The 17,583-nt window shown below is 41.3% G+C and overlaps 1 protein-coding gene across 2 annotated transcripts; it reads left to right on the top strand.

Moving 5' to 3' along the window:
- The first annotated feature begins 1,290 nt into the window (after window positions 1–1,290).
- Window positions 1,291–16,572, top strand: wasf3b (WASP family member 3b). Of its 2 annotated transcripts, XM_016672674.1 has the most exons (10): window positions 1,291–1,394; window positions 8,233–8,379; window positions 10,550–10,684; window positions 10,846–10,999; window positions 11,481–11,598; window positions 11,864–12,045; window positions 12,134–12,409; window positions 13,842–14,170; window positions 14,647–14,794; window positions 16,054–16,572. In XM_016672674.1, coding segments are annotated over exons 2-10 (1,476 nt in total). In that variant the 5' UTR covers window positions 1,291–1,394; window positions 8,233–8,246; the 3' UTR covers window positions 16,055–16,572. The 2 variants fall into 2 exon arrangements, with proteins under 2 accessions (XP_016528160.1, XP_007554589.1); XM_007554527.2 differs by lacking the exon at window positions 16,054–16,572 and having other exon boundaries at window positions 14,647–14,847.
- Window positions 16,573–17,583: the final 1,011 nt, after the last annotated feature.

The raw sequence follows: 17,583 nt of genomic DNA, 5'->3' as shown, positions 1-17,583 counted from the left end.
AGAACTTCCCTGCTGTCACTTTTACATAAAGGCCAAAGATGTGGACATAGTAAATAATAGTTGTCCTGTCAACAGTGTCTCTGCAGCTTCTCCAGAGTTACCTTTGACCTCTTGTCTGCCTCTCTGATTGATGTCTACAAGACAGCCAAGTCTTGTAGATTTGCTTAAAGTACTGTTTCCATTTTCAGATTCTGAATTTAAAGCTTGGGATATTATAACCTAACCGTGATTAAAAAAATTTCAACAACTTTATCCTTACAACATGAAGAAGAATACGGTACTCATTGATCCAAAGAAATTGAAGTTGGTTTAAAAAAAAATTACCTGGCATTTGTGTTTTTTCTAAGGCTTTAGGACTCCGGCAAGATGCACTAGAACATATTATTCACACAGGATGCATGCTGCAATTTATCTTGCTCCAAAAAGCTCTTACCTACCTGACCATGCAATCTCAAACAAGAATCTGCCCCATAACTCACTCTGACTGGTCACACGGGTCAAAAAATGTGCTTAAAAATAACAAGTCAATTGCATTTATTTAAGCAGAAGATATTGGACACCAAGCAAGATGGGGAGGAGGTGGAAAAAGGGTAGCTTCTCAAAATATCAGCTACTTATTAAGTTTGACATTGCTATCTTGGATTTGTTTTATTATTTGACCAGTAAAAATAGGAGCAACTCAGACACTTCTGGAAAGCATTAAATCATTTCAAAATACATTGATTTTTCTTCCTTTATTGTGCAATAATGCAATATGTTTCCTTTGCTTACATGTCTTTTTTTTCTTTTCTGTTGCAGACATATTTCGCTGACTATTTTCGCCTAAGCACACACCTGAAACACTAGACCATAAATCTGGATCAGGTTCTGTTGAACCTTTTTCTGAAGGATGCTGGCCCAGCTATTTTTGTAATATAATGCCCAGCTTACTCATTGTATCAGTGCTTTGTATTAACTTAGAAGCACAATCAAAATCTCTGAGGCTACTATACGCCATTTTAGAAAGTCTCCAAATGAAGTAGAGATAAGATTGTAAATATTGTCATTTATAGCACCTATGATGTAGACATGCTAGTTGAATGGGGAAAAATCCCTTGAGCAACGCCCAACTGTGGGCCCGCCTCTTTCATTCTCAGCATTGCTTTAGAACTGGGGAGGTTCCCTGTCAGTCATTCTCTTACAGAGATCCCATTGGCTTATTGGTACGTCCGTTATGTGATAAATCCTCTGCTCTGAAATATGATTGGTTGGATTGGATAGTGGGCGTGTCTTCATCCTCAAAGGATTTTCCCCAGAGTGGCCAGACGGGTTGGGGGACACAGGATGGCAGAGCTAGTAGGAGTAACTAACGGGACATGCGGACGGAGTGATTTCTTCTAATATTTCAAGTTCTGGTGAGGGCCTTATGATGCTTTTTACAATCAACAGTGACACCATTTATTATAATAATGACATTTATGTAGATATTTCTGCAGACTCTGGTCTAATTTGACCAAACTAAATAGTCGAAGACTGGACATAAGCTAGCTAAGCAAAGTGGTCAGTCGGAGCGGACCCCGGCGGAGGAGAATATAATACACGACCCCGAAACATTGAATATTATCCCTGCTACCAGGTTACTTTGAAGCTATTTAACCAAAAATAATAATTCGTGCTTGTTAGAGAACCCAATCGAAGACGCCAGGTTGAATTTTGATTATAAATAGTAGAAAATTGGGGAGCAAGAGATGAACAGATGTGGGTCAGTCCATTGGTAACGAAAAGCGACGGTGCGGAACAGTGATTGATCGCGGTTGCCATCAGTTTACGCCTCTGTGTATGTGTGTGCATGCTTTTGTCAGCCTGAGGGGAGGGAAACGGAAGAGAGTGCTTAAACGTGAAATTTAGACATCTAAATAATAAATTGAAGAAAGAAAAAAGTAGCAAGGAAGTGACTAAATTGGAAATGTAAGGATAGAAATGCCAAAGTATTTCAGTAAAAAAGTACCGAAATTGGATTTGCATCAACAACATTTTGATTAGTCAAGTAATAACTTACAGTATACGTTTATGTAAAAAAAAAATACCGCGGTTTTCAAGTGGTTGCACAACAATTTAAAACAAAACTAGATAGCAAAATGTAAGTGACTTTATTCTAAACTGATCATAGCACATGGATTTGTACCTTCATAATATTCATTTTTATTTTGATATGTTTGATCCAAACAAAGTTGATATATTTACTGACAACCAAGATACTTTTTAAAAAAATATTAAGTGGAGTTTGTGAGGGTTGTTTTTAGCAGTCAGTGTCATATCTGTCGGTAGGAATCGGAGCAATCCTAAATGGTTACAGTTAGCTAGTTAGCTGATTTCTGCCTTTCTCAATCACAAAAATCTTAATGGGGTAACACTGTACGTTAAACCTATACACCAGTGTTACTTTTTCAAAATATATATTTTAATATTTAATCAACCCCAACCACATTTGAGCTGCATTTAGGTGACTTGTATTTGGTTGGCTAATCTGACCACATCGGATTCAAGCGCTGTGTACCACTAACACGTTTAGTAAATTGAAGAGCAGGGATGATATAGCTGTGTTAAAATCAGTATCAGTCGATGTTAGTCATTTTTTAACATATCCATTTGGTCCCATAAGTAAACTGGTGTTAATAACGATGTTTATTTCCATCTTGTTGTCATTTGTTTATGTGTTTTTGGGAGGGGAGGAGGTTGGCCATGTGGTATTCGATATGTGTGATAGTGAAGAAGAAAATCAATGTCGACGGCGTGGTCACTTTTTCCCAGTGTCAAAAGGATAGGAAATCGTATACAACATATAAAATATCGATGCAACAGAAATACCGATAACGTCCCAAATTTTCTTATCGATGCATCCCTATTCCTTTGCTCTTTTTGCCCTCCTTGAGTTAAGATAGAGACAGCAGCAGCAGCCACGACGCTAAAGCGTTAGCAGCAGCATGATGCCAGAAAAGAAAAAGAAGAGTGTGGAAAATCTGGGTTAACAACTGCAGATATCACCAATACAACATTTAACGTTAAGATCGCAATAGGATATTTTCCTTCCTTGTCACATTGCCCTACAGAAGGTTGTGTCAGTCAGTGGTCCGACACAGATAACGCTCCATGTGAAACAAGTTCCAAAAACGGAACCTCTCAATTGTACGAGAAGCTGGACGTAGAGCATGCATTACACTAAAAAAGCGTCCTAAAACGCCTAGATCATTAGGGAGATAAAAGGTAAATATGGCTATTTTGCTGGATTACCCACTACATTCTTTTCCCAGTATGTCAATAAATGTCTGATTTAAATGTAACTAAAGATTTATAAAAAATAAAAATAAAAAAAAAGAAAAGGAAAACTGCTTAGGATATGGTAGTTGTTGCTCGACTGTTTTAACATTTTCTCCACAGTTGTGCTTTCAATCATCGCAGCAACATGTTCGGTGCTATTTGCATGGTTGACATTAAACAGTGAGAAATAATGAATTGATTAGTCACATGCATGCATGCGTGCATTTTGGTATAAATAAAGATTAGCTGCTCCTGCAGGCTGAGGCTGACAGCTAGTCTGAGAATGAAATTTATACTGTCTTAAAACTGTAGCTCTCCTCAAAATTAAGATCTCCCAACATACCAATCAGTAGAATTTAGTTTGACGATTTAAAAAAAAAAAAAAACTTGTTGAAGCCTGATGCAAGAAACTGTTTGAATTTTTTAAGATTTTTTTTTTGTATCACAGTTGATACAATAATTTTTTTGCAGTCATGTTGTTGGAAAAGCATTCCATTTATATGTTTATATACAATATATAAAATATCGGTTTTCGTGTAATAGAGCAAATTTTTTAAGTAAAGTACAAACTTTGTTAAAGAGGTTGAAGTAGATATTAGTATCAACATTTCTGGTATATCTGGTGAAATTTGACTGACACAATAATGTGTGAATGGTGATAATCGTGTAACTACCAGCTCTGTCACATCACCTGCTTCACTTAGGTGTCTTTTATATGCCGTGGTTCTTACATTTAAAAATAGGTCAAAATCGGACATCAGAGTCCTCTTTTCACCCCGGCAGGATTCTATATTTAAAGGAGCTTTTCCCATATTCCACTACGTTTATCCCCGAATATTATTAGAACCAGCCGACGTTCCTGGTTCCCGTTTTGTTTCTAGACGTCGTATTTGGGGCAGTGAGATCTGACGTAATCCAGGATGCATTATTTATAACATCAGAACAAGCAAAACAGCCTCCGACACCAGAAGCTGGACGTAGAGCATAAATTGGTAATGACCCGCCTTTCAGAACTTAATGGAGCTCTCAGGTCTGTAGTAGTAAGGCCCGGCGGCCGCAGGGGAGCCGGGTTTCGCTCCCGGATGCAGCCAGGCTGGGGTTTTTTGGGCTCGCCAATGGGACATTTGAGAGGCTACCTGGTGTGATGTTTTGGAGAAGGGCTGAGTGTGCATGTTGTGTTGGAACAATTAAAGCATCCAAACACGTGACCCTGAGGAAGCGTTAGGCGCTGTGAACACAGAAGTGAGGATATCTGTCGATCTATCTGTTCAGCCTTTAGAAAAAGGAGAGCTTGCTTGCTTTTGCTTTCAGTAGAGGGGGGCTTAGAGAAGGTTGCGGAGGAAGACGAGGAGGAGGAGGAGGAGGAGGAAGGTGGAGGGGAGGGGGATTCATGGGAGAGCTAGTGCTGTTGCCGTGTGAACGGAGCTCTATTGTCCCGGGAACCTTTCAGTGGCTTCCCTGAGGTCCTCTCTCGAGACCCATCCCCCCCCACTCAATCCAGCCTTTCTCCGTCACACAAACACAGAAACACACACATATATAGATATGCTCTGCTGTCTCTTTCCCACTCACCCTTAAAACACACTCGTTCTCACACACACCGACTCATTTACTGTACCTCATCTGTCACGCTCTCGTCCCACTTTGCGTCTCGTTTAGAGCGCCCTCCTCTTTTCCCCTCATGTCTCACAAGCAAGACAAGGCTCACCCCCCCCCCCCACAACCCTCTGGTTGCTCATTATTTCGCCTCATCAGTGTGATTGTCATGCAAGCCAGACAGTGTGAGCAAAAACATGCAATCTTCTAATTTGCATCACCTCCTTTCCAACAGAAAGCGCAGTGTTTCCAAAGTGTTCATGCAGAAAGCTGAAAGCCGCGGTTTTGGGACACTTCAGGCATCTTGTTGGCTGGATTAGTCATTCTTTGTGGCAGCCCATTATGGGTGTAATTTTACACTTTGATTTAGCTTGTTGGCATGATGCTGCCGGATCTAGTTAGGAGTCTGTGGGTAGAAATCATTCTGGGTGACTGATAGCTGAACAGATAATTACTGCGGTTTCCTTTTGAGAAATTGAGTTTCTTCATGTTAAACATCAGCAGATTTGACCCGTTTACAGGTTTTACTCTGTTTTTTTTTTTGTTGTTGTTTTTTTTGTTGTTGCATGTTTCAGATTATCAAATGAATTTTAACATTAAACAGAGAGAAGATGAGTGATGACAATGGAGCACGTTTTTGGGAAAGCTTACCCAAACCTGACTACTGCCATACCTGTAGAGTTGAGAAATCCTTTTAATAAAACCTTTCTCGTAACAAGAAGTGGGCTAAAGGCAACACATCATGTCCTGATCTTAGGAAAGTAAAGAAAAGTTGAGAATCAATGGCATTTACATTGAATTTTAAGCCTAAAGTCATTCAAACGCCGACAGACTCATGGTTCAAAGTAATCTTTCAATTTTACCAAAATGTTTCTTCCTAACGGAGAGTAATTATTACTATCAACGAGTTCTGACTTGAATCTGCCGGAAAATCTACGGAGGAAGCTAAAGATTAGGGTGATGGAAAGGCGGCCCACCTACCTCAAAGACCTGGAGAGGATCAACACAGATAAATCACCAGGGAGAACCGCCATTAATTACTGAGAATAGTGTGAATACTTTTCAGCATTTAATAAAAAAAAAAAAAAGAACACCTAAGTTTTATTTCTCAAAATAGATTCTACTTTATGTTGTTTTATTATCTTTCACCTCTTTCATTTTCTACAAGCATCTTGGTGGAATAAAACTATTTTTAAATCTAAATCAGTTGGAGGTTTGAATACATTTGGGCAGATCTGTTTTAGGCCAGAAACGTTTATGAAGCCATTTCTAAGGCTTTGGGAGTTTCATAGTAGTCTGTTTGGAGGACCAGTACTGTACGTTTCAATGTGTTGCCAAGAATTCCACTTTATTCATGTTTTTATTCTGTGTTGTTGTCTATGTTTCATGAGCCAGTCCGCTATTATTAGCCCTCTGTAGGGCTGCCAGGTCTCCTGTGTCGATGCAACCTGCTTTTCTCCCTTTTAAGAAAAGCTGTGCAGTAAAAACACTCTGGAACCATAACTGAGCCTGAATCATTTCGGGAATATTTGTTTGGAAAAAAAAAAAAGAAACTCTCCTTCTGGTTGCTTCTCCAGCTGCGACTGTATTGTTCTGTTGAGCGTTGAGCTGAGACGGGAAGGTTTGCTGTGACACCAGAGAAGGACCAGGAAACAGGAAGAAAACTCTAGCAGCAAAAACAGGAAGCAGGCAGAGGGGCTGATAAGACGACTGCTCTCTGATGCTCAGAGAGTAAGAGTGTGAGATCCTGCAGCGACTGAGCGCTAGATGAGGCAGTCGTGTTCAGATTTGCAGGGGATGGGAGCAAAGCACAGTTTATCGTCTGCAGAAAGCCAAAGAAAAGAACGCTTTGCCTCTGGGTGTATTAAAGTTTTATTTATTTATTTTTGTTTTATGTTAAGCAGAATCTCTGGCTGTGACAGTTTTCCAGCTGGGCCGGTGACAGGCTAGCCTGGGATTAGCTGGCATGTTGCATCTTCCCATCACTAATGCTTTAATCTTTCCTCCAGTCGCCAGGAGTCTCCTGGCTTTGGTCGTCGTTCACAATCTCCCCATCAACAACTCACACACACACACGCAAATTATTTTTACAGAACATACAGCGCTTTGCAAAAATATTCTTACATTTTTTTATTTATTTATTTTTTTTACTTTTTCACATTTTACCAAATTACAGCTACACACCTGGATGCGATCTGGGGTAGTGATTTTAAGGGATATACCAACTTAAAGGAAAACTTTACACCGTTTTCATCAAACTAAATAAAAATCTAACATCAGATGCGAACCACGTTTCTCTATCTAACGCCAAACGTGAACCAGGTTTTGTCAGTTTGCACATTCACAAAACCTGTGCAAATGCGAACCACGTTTCTCTGCAGTAGCAGCTGGAAATCTCTACCAACATCCCACATCTGGAATCAGAATTTTTTTTCTCCCCCCCGCCCCATTCTTCTTTGGTAGAAAGCTCAAACTCGGACAGATTAGAAGGAGAGCGTCTGTGAACATCAGCTTTCGAGTCCTTCCACAGATTTTCTCTTGGATGTAGGGCTGGACTTTAACTGGGTCATTTTAACGTAAGGATTTACTCTGGATGAAGAAAAACATCCTCAATGCATGTTGCTGCCATTTCCATTGTCAGTGTGTCTTGTCACTAGATTAGTTGATGATTATTGCTATTTGGAGTATACAGACTCTACAAAAGGCCATTTGCTGAAAGAACAACACAGTAAGAGCCAAACCTGTGCAAGAAATATATAAAGTTTGCATTTAAGAAGAAAACCCCACTTTGTTTATAAAGATAAACTACACAGAACTCCTCTGGTTACAAAGTTTTAGCTTCACCTGGTTTAAACTCCTTAAGAAAGGGCTGAGTTTTTCACATGTTGATAGTAGAAGTATTTTCTAGCTGCAGAAGCAACCTTTGCTACAAATGATCAAGTGTTCACTAAAGGAACGCTGTCTTTTTGCATTTTAGGCAAAAAGACAAAAAGATGTTTTTAAAAAGGTAATTAAATTATTATTATGTTTTACATCATATACTGTACTTCATGTTTCCAGAGTTTTTTTAGAAGGAGTTTTGTTGCTCCTCATCAGTTTCAGTTCGTGACAAGAAACTGACATGTTCCCACACTAAGCAATTAAATGTCACTCTTGGGAAATCAGGCTGCGTTCCGATGTATAAACTTCGGCATTGATCACTGAAGTAATTAGGAGTTTGATCAATGCTTTGCTCATTAACGCCTCAGCAGATTAGATGCTGACTGTCTACATCTGTGTCTGATGCGTGTGTGTCTGATGTGTGTGTGTGTGTGTGTGTGTGTGTGCTCCTCCCTCCAGTCTGAGGCCTCGCCATGCCGCTGGTGAAGAGAAACATCGAGCCGCGCCACCTCTGCCGGGGGGCGCTGCCGGACGGCATCGGCAGCGAGTTGGAGTGCGTGATGAACAACACCTTGTCTGCCATCATCCGCCAGCTCAGCAGCCTGAGTAAGAGACACACACACTTACTGACGCAAAGTATTCACACCCCTTCTTCACGTTTTGTTGCCTCCGGTTTCCACGGTCGAGCTAAAGAAAAGTAATCCCACATGACGGTGCTGCAATCGCCACGTTGGAACGGTGTGATTCGGGTGGTGTACTGCCCTCTTTGTTGAGTTGTGGTCTCGTCTAACCGAAGCATCTTCTTCCAACTAATTGCAGGCGACTTTCAATTAAACAAACGGCTGCTTAACATATTAATATCTGAATAAATTAAAAGAGAAAAACAGATTGAAACTACAGCAGCACCTTTGGGGTTTCCCCCCCCCCATTAAGCTTAGCACGATCATGTTTATACTCTGCGGATCCTCTTTGCGCCGGCTTCGTCATTAATCCTAAAGCTGTGATTGATTTGTATGTCGTCATGGTTACAGCGATGGAGAGGGTCACAGGGCTCGCTGCAGGCTTACGCCAGCCTCACACTGGGACACAGAGCGCTGAAATGTAATCATTTCAGACAGCGCCGCAAAAGGACCTTATCCGTCCAGTGGCGGGCATGTGACCGAGCTGCTACTCTGGGTTTGTGTGTGTCTGTGTGTCGGAGTGTGTGTTTGGATGAAAGCTGTTTACGCGCTGGTCTTGTCGATATCGTGGCCCACTGCAAAATGGAGTTTTTACAGCGCCATCCATCTTCCATCCGCTTTCTCTTCCCGCACACATCAACACACCGTTAATGTGTTTTTATTTGGCACTTCGCTGCGTTCATTTTCTGACTCCCGCATGAACTGTGCTGAAAGTTTGTTGTGGGATAAATTAAAACATCTATCCTCTCTGCTTTTTCGGCCCCTCCGTATCGATTCTGTCCGCGTCTTATTGTGTCAAGTTCCTGCCGAGGGAGTCGGCCTCTCGGCAACAGCTGTGTGGGTTAAATATAAATGCTTTCAAGGGTCCGACAGAGGAAATCTACATACTCGGTACGCCGTGGATGTTTTTGTGTGCATGGCCGGGCCATAAAGAGAGGCCGGGGCTGACGGGCTCAGCATGATGGATTCGGGATTCTTCCTTCCTCTAAATGTTTTTCCTGCAGCCCATCCTGTCAGCAGGCCTGACAGAAATAGCCCCGTGTTCTCTATAGGACGCTTGGACGTAATGTTCTGCACCGAAATAGTCATTGAAACTATAATGAAACTTCCCCTGTTTGATTTCCGTCAGAGTTGCAGTGAGCAACAATTTCCAATTTTAGGATAAGAGTTTTTCCTGCTTTTTCTCCACATGAATCGCATGAAGGAACTATTGCTTAGCTTAAAAAATGTTCTCATTCTCTTTCAGAAGCTTTAATCAGATGATAAAGTTGGGTTTTTTTGGTTTTTTTTTTTACCTCTGTAAATCTGCCTCGCCTCATAAATATGTCAATTAATTTGAACTCAACGCTTTCCATGGTTGTGAAGTACAAACTCTAATGTACTTCAGGGGTATTTAATGAGGAGCCACACAAAGTTGTTTGTGATTGAGAAGTGGAAGAAAAGTGATGCAAAATAAAATTAAATAAAATTAAATAAAAAAAAAGTCAAAATAGCATTTGGTCTTCTTTTATGTACCTAAATGAGGTCTTTCACAAGTCATGTGTTCAGTGGCGCCCCCAAGGGAGGGAAGGAGGTGCCACGGCCCCACAAACCCATTGAGTAAGAGTGTATGTTAGTGTGTGTATGAATAAAGCTGGTAGACACAAAACCCAAAAACACAAAATGTAGGAAAGATTTTGATGATCGTGCCCCAATGGTCCTTCCTTCTGCGAATATTAAGAGCTTTTATTTCAAAATTAGTCGTCTGTCTCCTTTAAGAAGTGTGGAAAGTTGGTGGCGGCGTAAACGAATGCAGCTGTTTTTGGTCACTTACTGCACATTAATATCTACAGAGATCGATTCGGATGATTTATATTTGACTCGTGTTAAATTATTCATGAGGTAATTTCTTTATGGAGTCGAATGAGTTACAGTTCCCAGCACTGATCCTTCGACTCTCGTTATGCGCTGTATCACATTATCTTTGTATCGATCGGACCTCAGGCCCTGTGGGGATCCGCTCGGCTTGGAATGAAGATTAAAGTCTCCGTCCTCCTCCTTCGGTTTCCCATCACTTTTGTGTTTTGTTTTTTTCCCCCCTCCCCTCTTTTCTCCAGGTAAACATGCAGAGGACATATTTGGCGAACTGTTTAACGAGGCCAACAATTTCTACCTGCGCGCCAACTCTCTGCAGGACCGCATCGACCGGCTCGCCGTCAAAGTCACACAGCTGGACTCCACAGTGGAGGAAGGTGGGTAGAAGGGTAGCGCAGCAAGCCGCCATCTGTCACCAAAGTGATGTCAGTCTCGTGTGTGTGTGTGTGTGTGTGTGTGTGTTTTTCATGATTTCTAATCACTGAAAGCCCTTTTTCTTTTAATAACAGCGGAACCATTTCTCCGTTTTTGTTCTCAGTTTCTCTGCAAGATATCAACATGAGGAAGGCCTTTAAGAGCTCCACCACTCAAGACCAGCAGGTGGTGTCCAAGAGCAGCGTTCCCAACCCGGTTAAAGAGATGTACAACCTGAGCGACAAGCCGCCACCGCTCACCATCCTCACGCCTTACAGGTCCGCCTTCTCCACGTTGAACTCTGACGTTCTGCTGGCTGTTTGTACTGAAATCTACCACATTTCTTAGCATTAGCTTCATGTAAAATCAACCTTTTAGTGAACAGCTGCAATTGCTATTAAGAAGATGTTGTATAAAGTTGATACTAGTGTGACATATCCATAAAAACTCTGCAGAGTGGTCAATTATCCAACCTAAATATTACTAGGATCTTGTTGATGGCAGTGAAAAGTGAATTGTGCCAAATGTTAGTGGGGATGTATACAAATATTTAACTTTTAATAATTAATTTGAAGCTTAAGTTGATGTTAATTTTTACAACAGGTAACACTGGAACCTAAATTGTTTCTTTACTAGACAAAAAATAAAATTTCATTCCTGTTGATGGTGAGTGGACATAAACCTGAACTGTATCCATGGAGAGGTCTGTATTTCATAACCTCCGTATTTGTTTTTTTTTAAATTATTATTATTATTTAGAGACGATCACAAGGAAGCCCTTAAATTTTACACGGACCCCTCCTACTTTTTTGACTTGTGGAAAGAAAAGATGCTGCAGGACACGGAGGACAAAAGGAAAGAGAAGAGGAAGCAGAAGGTAATGAAACCGGCTGGGATCTTCTCAGTGCTCGGCTTTGATTTCCCACAGTGCTTGTCTGCGATCTGCTTATGAGATTTTAATTGCTTTCCAACCACAACTTTCTCCGATATTATGAGGAGTAAAACAAAGTCGTTTCAACGGATCTTGGTTTCATTAAAAACACACACAAAAAAAGAAGTGCTACAACCACAGCTTTTGGAGAACATTTTATTTCCAAGTCGAGTTTGAGGTCATATCGCATTTTTCTTACGCTTTGCTGCAGGAGCAGAGGCGCTGTGTGGATGGGACTCTGCAGAGGGAGGTCAAGAAGGTCCGCAAAGCGAGGAACCGTCGGCAGGAGTGGAACATGATGGCTCTGGACAAGGAGCTGAGGCCAGACCACCGGCACACAATACACAGAGACAGAGCCGCCTCCTCTGAAGGATCTATGTCGCCAGAAAACAGGTACTTACGGAACAAAAACTGGATTTTTGTTTATTTAAAAAAAACAAACTATTTTTATTCCTATCACTGACTGTATTATTTCTCTCAGGGGTCACAGTGTGGATCAGCATCACTACCCCAACAGCATGAACCACGCCGGACACGCCCACACCTACTCCGGCCCCCCGCCCAGCATCCTGGCCGCCCAAATGGCCGCAGGACACGCCCCCCGGGGGGGAGGCGAGCAAGACAGCAGAGGCAGGACCATGATGGCCTACCAGGGCGGGACGCTGGGCCGCCCGCACCACCACCAAGCCCCTCTGCCTCCTCCACCAGCTGAGGCCATGAACGGTGGCTCTATGTCTCTGCCACCAATGGACTACAGGTAAATACAGTTTAAAGCAGGGGTTAGATTGGAGAAAGCTGCCAACATTGCAGGTCTCCACCTAAACTCACCAACTGGACAAGGAGAACATTTAGAGAAGCAGCTGAGAAAGCCAAGCTAGCTCTGGAGGAGAATCTGGTAATAACAGGATAGTTATTTGCTATTTACGCCAAAGATCTGACCTTTATCTAGGAGTAGCAAGAAGACGGTGATACCAACTTACATAAACCTGCATCGTTGAAACAGGAGGACTGTAAAAAACGCTTTCTGCCAGTTTTAAAGGTTTTAAATCATGACTTTAAAAATCCAGAATGATATTAATTATATTTATTTATTAAAAGGGCTGTATCAAAAATGATAATTTTAGGCAATATGTTATTTTCTTATCAAAAACTTGGATTGTTGCCTTGATTATTTCATGTATGTTTGAGATTTCCTTGAATCTGCCCAGGCAACCATTCAGGGTTGCATAAAAATTTCACCTATTTCCATTTCATACAAACCACTTCTCAGTCCAGCACTCCTAAGTATTGCTGTAAACTGCATAACGGAGGAGCATTGTTGAGATGACGTGCTGAAGTCAGAGTGTTGGACAAACAGGAGCTTTTTAAAGAGACAGAGGTCTAATTTCAAAGCATCAAATTTCTGAGTTTCTTCACAGTTATGTTGGTTATATACAGCATTTTTACTACAGAAGGCAACAGAGTTACTTGGTTGTGCTATAAAATGGCACGATATACTTGGAAATTACATAACGCTGCCCCGTTTAAAATAAACAAATTTAAAACATTATGAATATAATAGAAGTGCATCCAATAGTCCAGTTGCATTTAGAGTCACGTTTAGGAAGAGGAATTTTCAGCTTTCTTTCTTCTTCTCAGCTTAGCTTTAACTAACTGAGGCTTACCGGCATCACTTTATGTTTCGCGCTCTGTGTTTCCATGAGGTTAAGGTTCAATCTGCAGCACGTTGATCTCTTCCTTCAGCTGGTCTCCGGTAGCTGCATTGACGTTCCTCTGAGGTTAATCTTGAAAACCTTCTGATGTTTTAAACGTGTGCGTTTTTCAAAATCTCATTACCTGAGACGGACTCGCCTTCTTTCATTATTCTGCTTGAGCAATTAGATTTTAATGACAGAACAAATGAGAAACAGGGGACATAATTGTCTAATCCCTGGACACTTTCCAGATTTAATTTACAGGATCTGGCTAACAAAGGCTCACTTCTTCTCTTTCACACAGCTCTGAGCTTTAACTTATTGCCAAATGGCTTTTCTTTGTTAAAATAGTGCCTCCTTTTAATTGGTATCAAAAATACTTAACAGCCCAGGCTCTATCATGAAATGACTAACTCTGTGTTATTGCTGCCCCCTAGTGTATAGCTGCTGGTTGCTATGGTTTCTGCTAACTCGTCCCTCCATCTTCTTCTGCAGTATGGACGGCTACGCCAACACCGGCCCTCCCCCGCCGCCCCCCGCACCCGTCATACCTTCTGCACAGACGGCCTTCGCCTCACCGCCCGGCGGCCCCATGTCCCCCGGCCCCATGGCCGTCATCTCCGTCGGCGGCTACGCTCCGCCTCCGCCACCTTTATCTGGAGCTCAAGTGGCTCCGCCTCCTCCCGGCCCCCCGGGGCCACCGCCTCCACCCGTCCCAGCTGGTGCCTCCCACTCCACGTCCTACAAGATGTCTTCCGCGGCGAAGGCTGAGAATGCGGCGGTCAACGACGCTCGCAGTGACCTGCTGGCTGCTATACGCATGGGTAAGATTTACTCGACTTCAAGCAGGAGAAGGTTTAGTTCACCTTGTCTTTTATTGAGGAACATTTTTCTAATATTTTAAAGTGGTTTTAATAAGTAAAAACTTCTTTCTGATGTTTTTTTTTGTTATTATTCATTTCCATGTCAAACCTCAGTTTACATCTTTTTTGGATTATCAGTACTAAAAAGATCAACCGGTGTCGTTTTCAGTACAAAAAGCTGAAGTAAAGATTAAGACAGACAGAGTAAAAAGTGAACCTTTTAAAGGCCAGTTTTGAAAGGTTACAAGACACTGTGATTCCTTGGATGAGAAGAAGGAATACATTTGGGATAGTTTAAAAACTTTTATGCAGTATTTTGAAAATTGTAATTGGAGATTGAGTTTATTCTAGAGCTGTTCTTATTGTAGAACTAAAAAAAAAAAAAAGGAACGTAATTCATCCCCGAAAAGCAATTAAATGTGCTTTTCTGTCTGCAGGCATCCAGCTGAAGAAGGTGCAGGAGCAACAGGAGCAGCAGGCTAAGAGAGAGCCGGTCGGGAACGACGTGGCCACCATCTTGTCGCGCCGCATCGCCGTCGAATACTCCGACTCGGAGGACGACTCGGAGCTGGAGGAGAACGATTGGTCAGATTAACACATAAAAAAATAAAATAAAAAAAACACATAGGAGAACTACTGAAACATGTTTAATCACACGCTCACCCTGAGGAACACCCACTGCGACAAACCCGCAGACCATCAGAGACCCTGTGAGACCCTGTCGCTGTAAAACACAGAAGCTGCACCTGAACACAATCACATGCTGTAGGCTCAATATAAGCTATAAGGTGTAAAACTGGAAAATGCAAAAAATACTGTACATGAACTTTAAATATCGACCACTCTTTAATCTGTTAACCACTGAGCTTCATTATACTACTTTGAAGCATTGTGAATACACCCCAGTAGATGTTTCTCTATTATAACACTATAACACACCATGTGGAGGTGATTACTTCCTGTATAGTCGGAGCTTGAAACTGTTAGAGCTATTAGAAAACCTTCCTCTTGACTTAACCTGTGTACTTATCTTTTTTTAAAGTGTTTTTACTGAAATACCTGTGTATGTATACCATAGATCTTGAGGTAAGTCTTTAAATTGTAGATAAATATAACTGGAAGTATAGGGAGAGTTTAGTGGTGGCAGATCTGCTTTGGTTTGAAATGGGGTTCTGTGGGATCGTTACTAGTAATCGGTATCTTACTTGTGGCGGCCATTTAAACGACCTGTTTGGAAAAACTGAGATCCTCAATGGATTTCTGCTGCGCTAAAGATACTGACCGCAGATAGCAACTCCACAGAACCCCAACTTAAAGTGACTTGCAGAAGTATTTATACCCTTTGAAGCTTTTCAGATTTTGTCATCTTACATCCACAAACTTTGACGCATTTTATTAAAATTCTGTGCAACTGACCAACACAAAGTCGTGAACATAGAAGTGAAAACGACATTTTTAGAATTTATTTATGAATTAAAAACATAATTTTTGTGGAACAACTCGTTAGTTTCACCTCAGTTATGCACCACTTTGTGTCGGCCTGTTGCATAAAATACAATAAAAACACATCAGAGTTTTTTACTGTAATGTGACAAAGTTTGGTGTTTAAAAAGTTGTCAGTGGAAGGATTATTTGTGAAATGTCTTATTATAAATGAGCCACCTGCGTTTGCAATCGCTCCCTGCTGTGAATGTGTGTGTATGTGGGGGAGGCGGGGGGCAAGGGGGGGATTGTTGGGGCCTAGTTTGTAACTCTGTAACCTCTGACCCAAAGAGAAATAAATTCATGAATGAAGGATCGCTGCTGAGCCGTCACATCTCTACAATGCTCTGCTCTCGTCGCAGACGCAACACACACCTGGCTGCAGGACTTCGGTTGCCATCGCAACAGTGCTGCTATGAAGGGAGTTGCCAAGGAAACAGAAGAGCGCATAAAAGGAGGGCAGTGAGCCATGACGAGGATGGAAAATAAACACTGGTTAGAACAAAAACACAACAAAAAAAAAAAACATCAGTGGAGGCAGGAGTTTTATGCACAGCACATGTTTGTCTTTAATACAAAATTAACAAGATTTCTCAGTGGAGTGCACTAACCAAAGCAATAAAAAGTACATCTAACACCTTGGAAAAATAGACGCCACGTTCACATAAACATTTTTTTTTTTGTCTTTTACAATATTTCAGTTAGGTTAGTGCAGGTTGATTATCATTAATACGTTTAGTTTTGCAGATAAATTATTCGTTGTGCCATTTTCACCCCCCAAAAAATAAAGTGCATTTCACATTCAAAATTACGTCTACACAAGATGCTGTTACTGTGACTTCAACCTCATCTCCATCTTCAAAAAAAAAACAAAAAACAAAACGGCAACACACACTCTCACGCTCACACACACATTGACAGGCCCTTGAGTGTTTTGATACTTAGCTCTAAAATAGTAACCATCAGAAAGAAAGACGCCTCGTCCTGCTGGTCCAACATCTTGTCACTTTTATATATATAGATATATATAAAAAAAGACAATTTTGTTCACATCTTTGTGCATTATCACAAAATAAATGCATTAAGTAGATAAACAAGGTGTTAAAAAAAAAAGATAATTACACCCAACCTCGCAGTTCGTCAACTTTCCTTGTTACAAAGCCCTTATTCAAATGCTCAGCAATGAAAACCTTGTCAGTACAGCTGCAACAAGAGATTCACATTCCCCGATTGTGTGTCGATTCAGTTCCCAAACATTTGCCCTTCCCGTCAGTCGGCAAACCTTTAAAAAAAATAAATAAATAAAATAAAATCTGCTGCATATTGAAGGGAGCAAATGAATCAAACGTTACCAGAGAAAAATTGATGGTGCAACCCAAGTCTTTCCCCTCAGACTGACGAGCTTTGGTAGCACCATGCACAGTGGTAAGAAGCTCCCCCACCCCTCCTGTTCAGCAGGCCCTATTTACAGAAACAAATAGATACTACATTCAGGGAAAGGCTTTACAGCGCGCTTGTGTCGTACAACGTCAGACACCTGAAAGGAGGGAAAAGGAAATACAACCTCTGAGTGACCGTAGCAAAATAGACTATTCTCCAAAAGGTAAACAGTAGAGGTTTATGACCTGCAGTGCCTTGAAAAAACATTCATACCTCTTGAACTTTTTCCACATTCATGTTGCCAACCACAGACTTCAGTTTGGTATCTCATCAGGATTTTTACAAGGCGTTGTGAACTTTGAAGTGGGAGGGAAATTATTTTCTAAATATCTCAACAATGTTTTGTTGTATGCAGCAGTTTGTATCTATGTCATTTTCTTTACCTGAGATTTAAACGAAATTGAAAATCAACCCAGTCTAAAGACACCAACATTGTGAAACATGGTGGCGGT

Source organism: Poecilia formosa, unplaced genomic scaffold (assembly GCF_000485575.1).
Source record: "Poecilia formosa unplaced genomic scaffold, Poecilia_formosa-5.1.2 Scaffold64, whole genome shotgun sequence".
Lineage (NCBI taxonomy): Eukaryota > Metazoa > Chordata > Actinopteri > Cyprinodontiformes > Poeciliidae > Poecilia > Poecilia formosa.
This window is presented reverse-complemented; position numbering and strand designations above follow the sequence as displayed.

Excerpts from the sequence above, each read along its gene's own strand:
- wasf3b (XM_007554527.2), top strand. The coding sequence starts at position 8,247 with ATGCCGCTGGTGAAGAGAAACATCGAGCCGCGCCACCTCTGCCGGGGG. Across the intron at positions 12,046-12,133 it reads TCTATGTCGCCAGAAAACAG|GGGTCACAGTGTGGATCAGC; the intron begins GTACTTACGGAA and ends TATTTCTCTCAG. Across the intron at positions 12,410-13,841 it reads CTGCCACCAATGGACTACAG|TATGGACGGCTACGCCAACA; the intron begins GTAAATACAGTT and ends CTTCTTCTGCAG.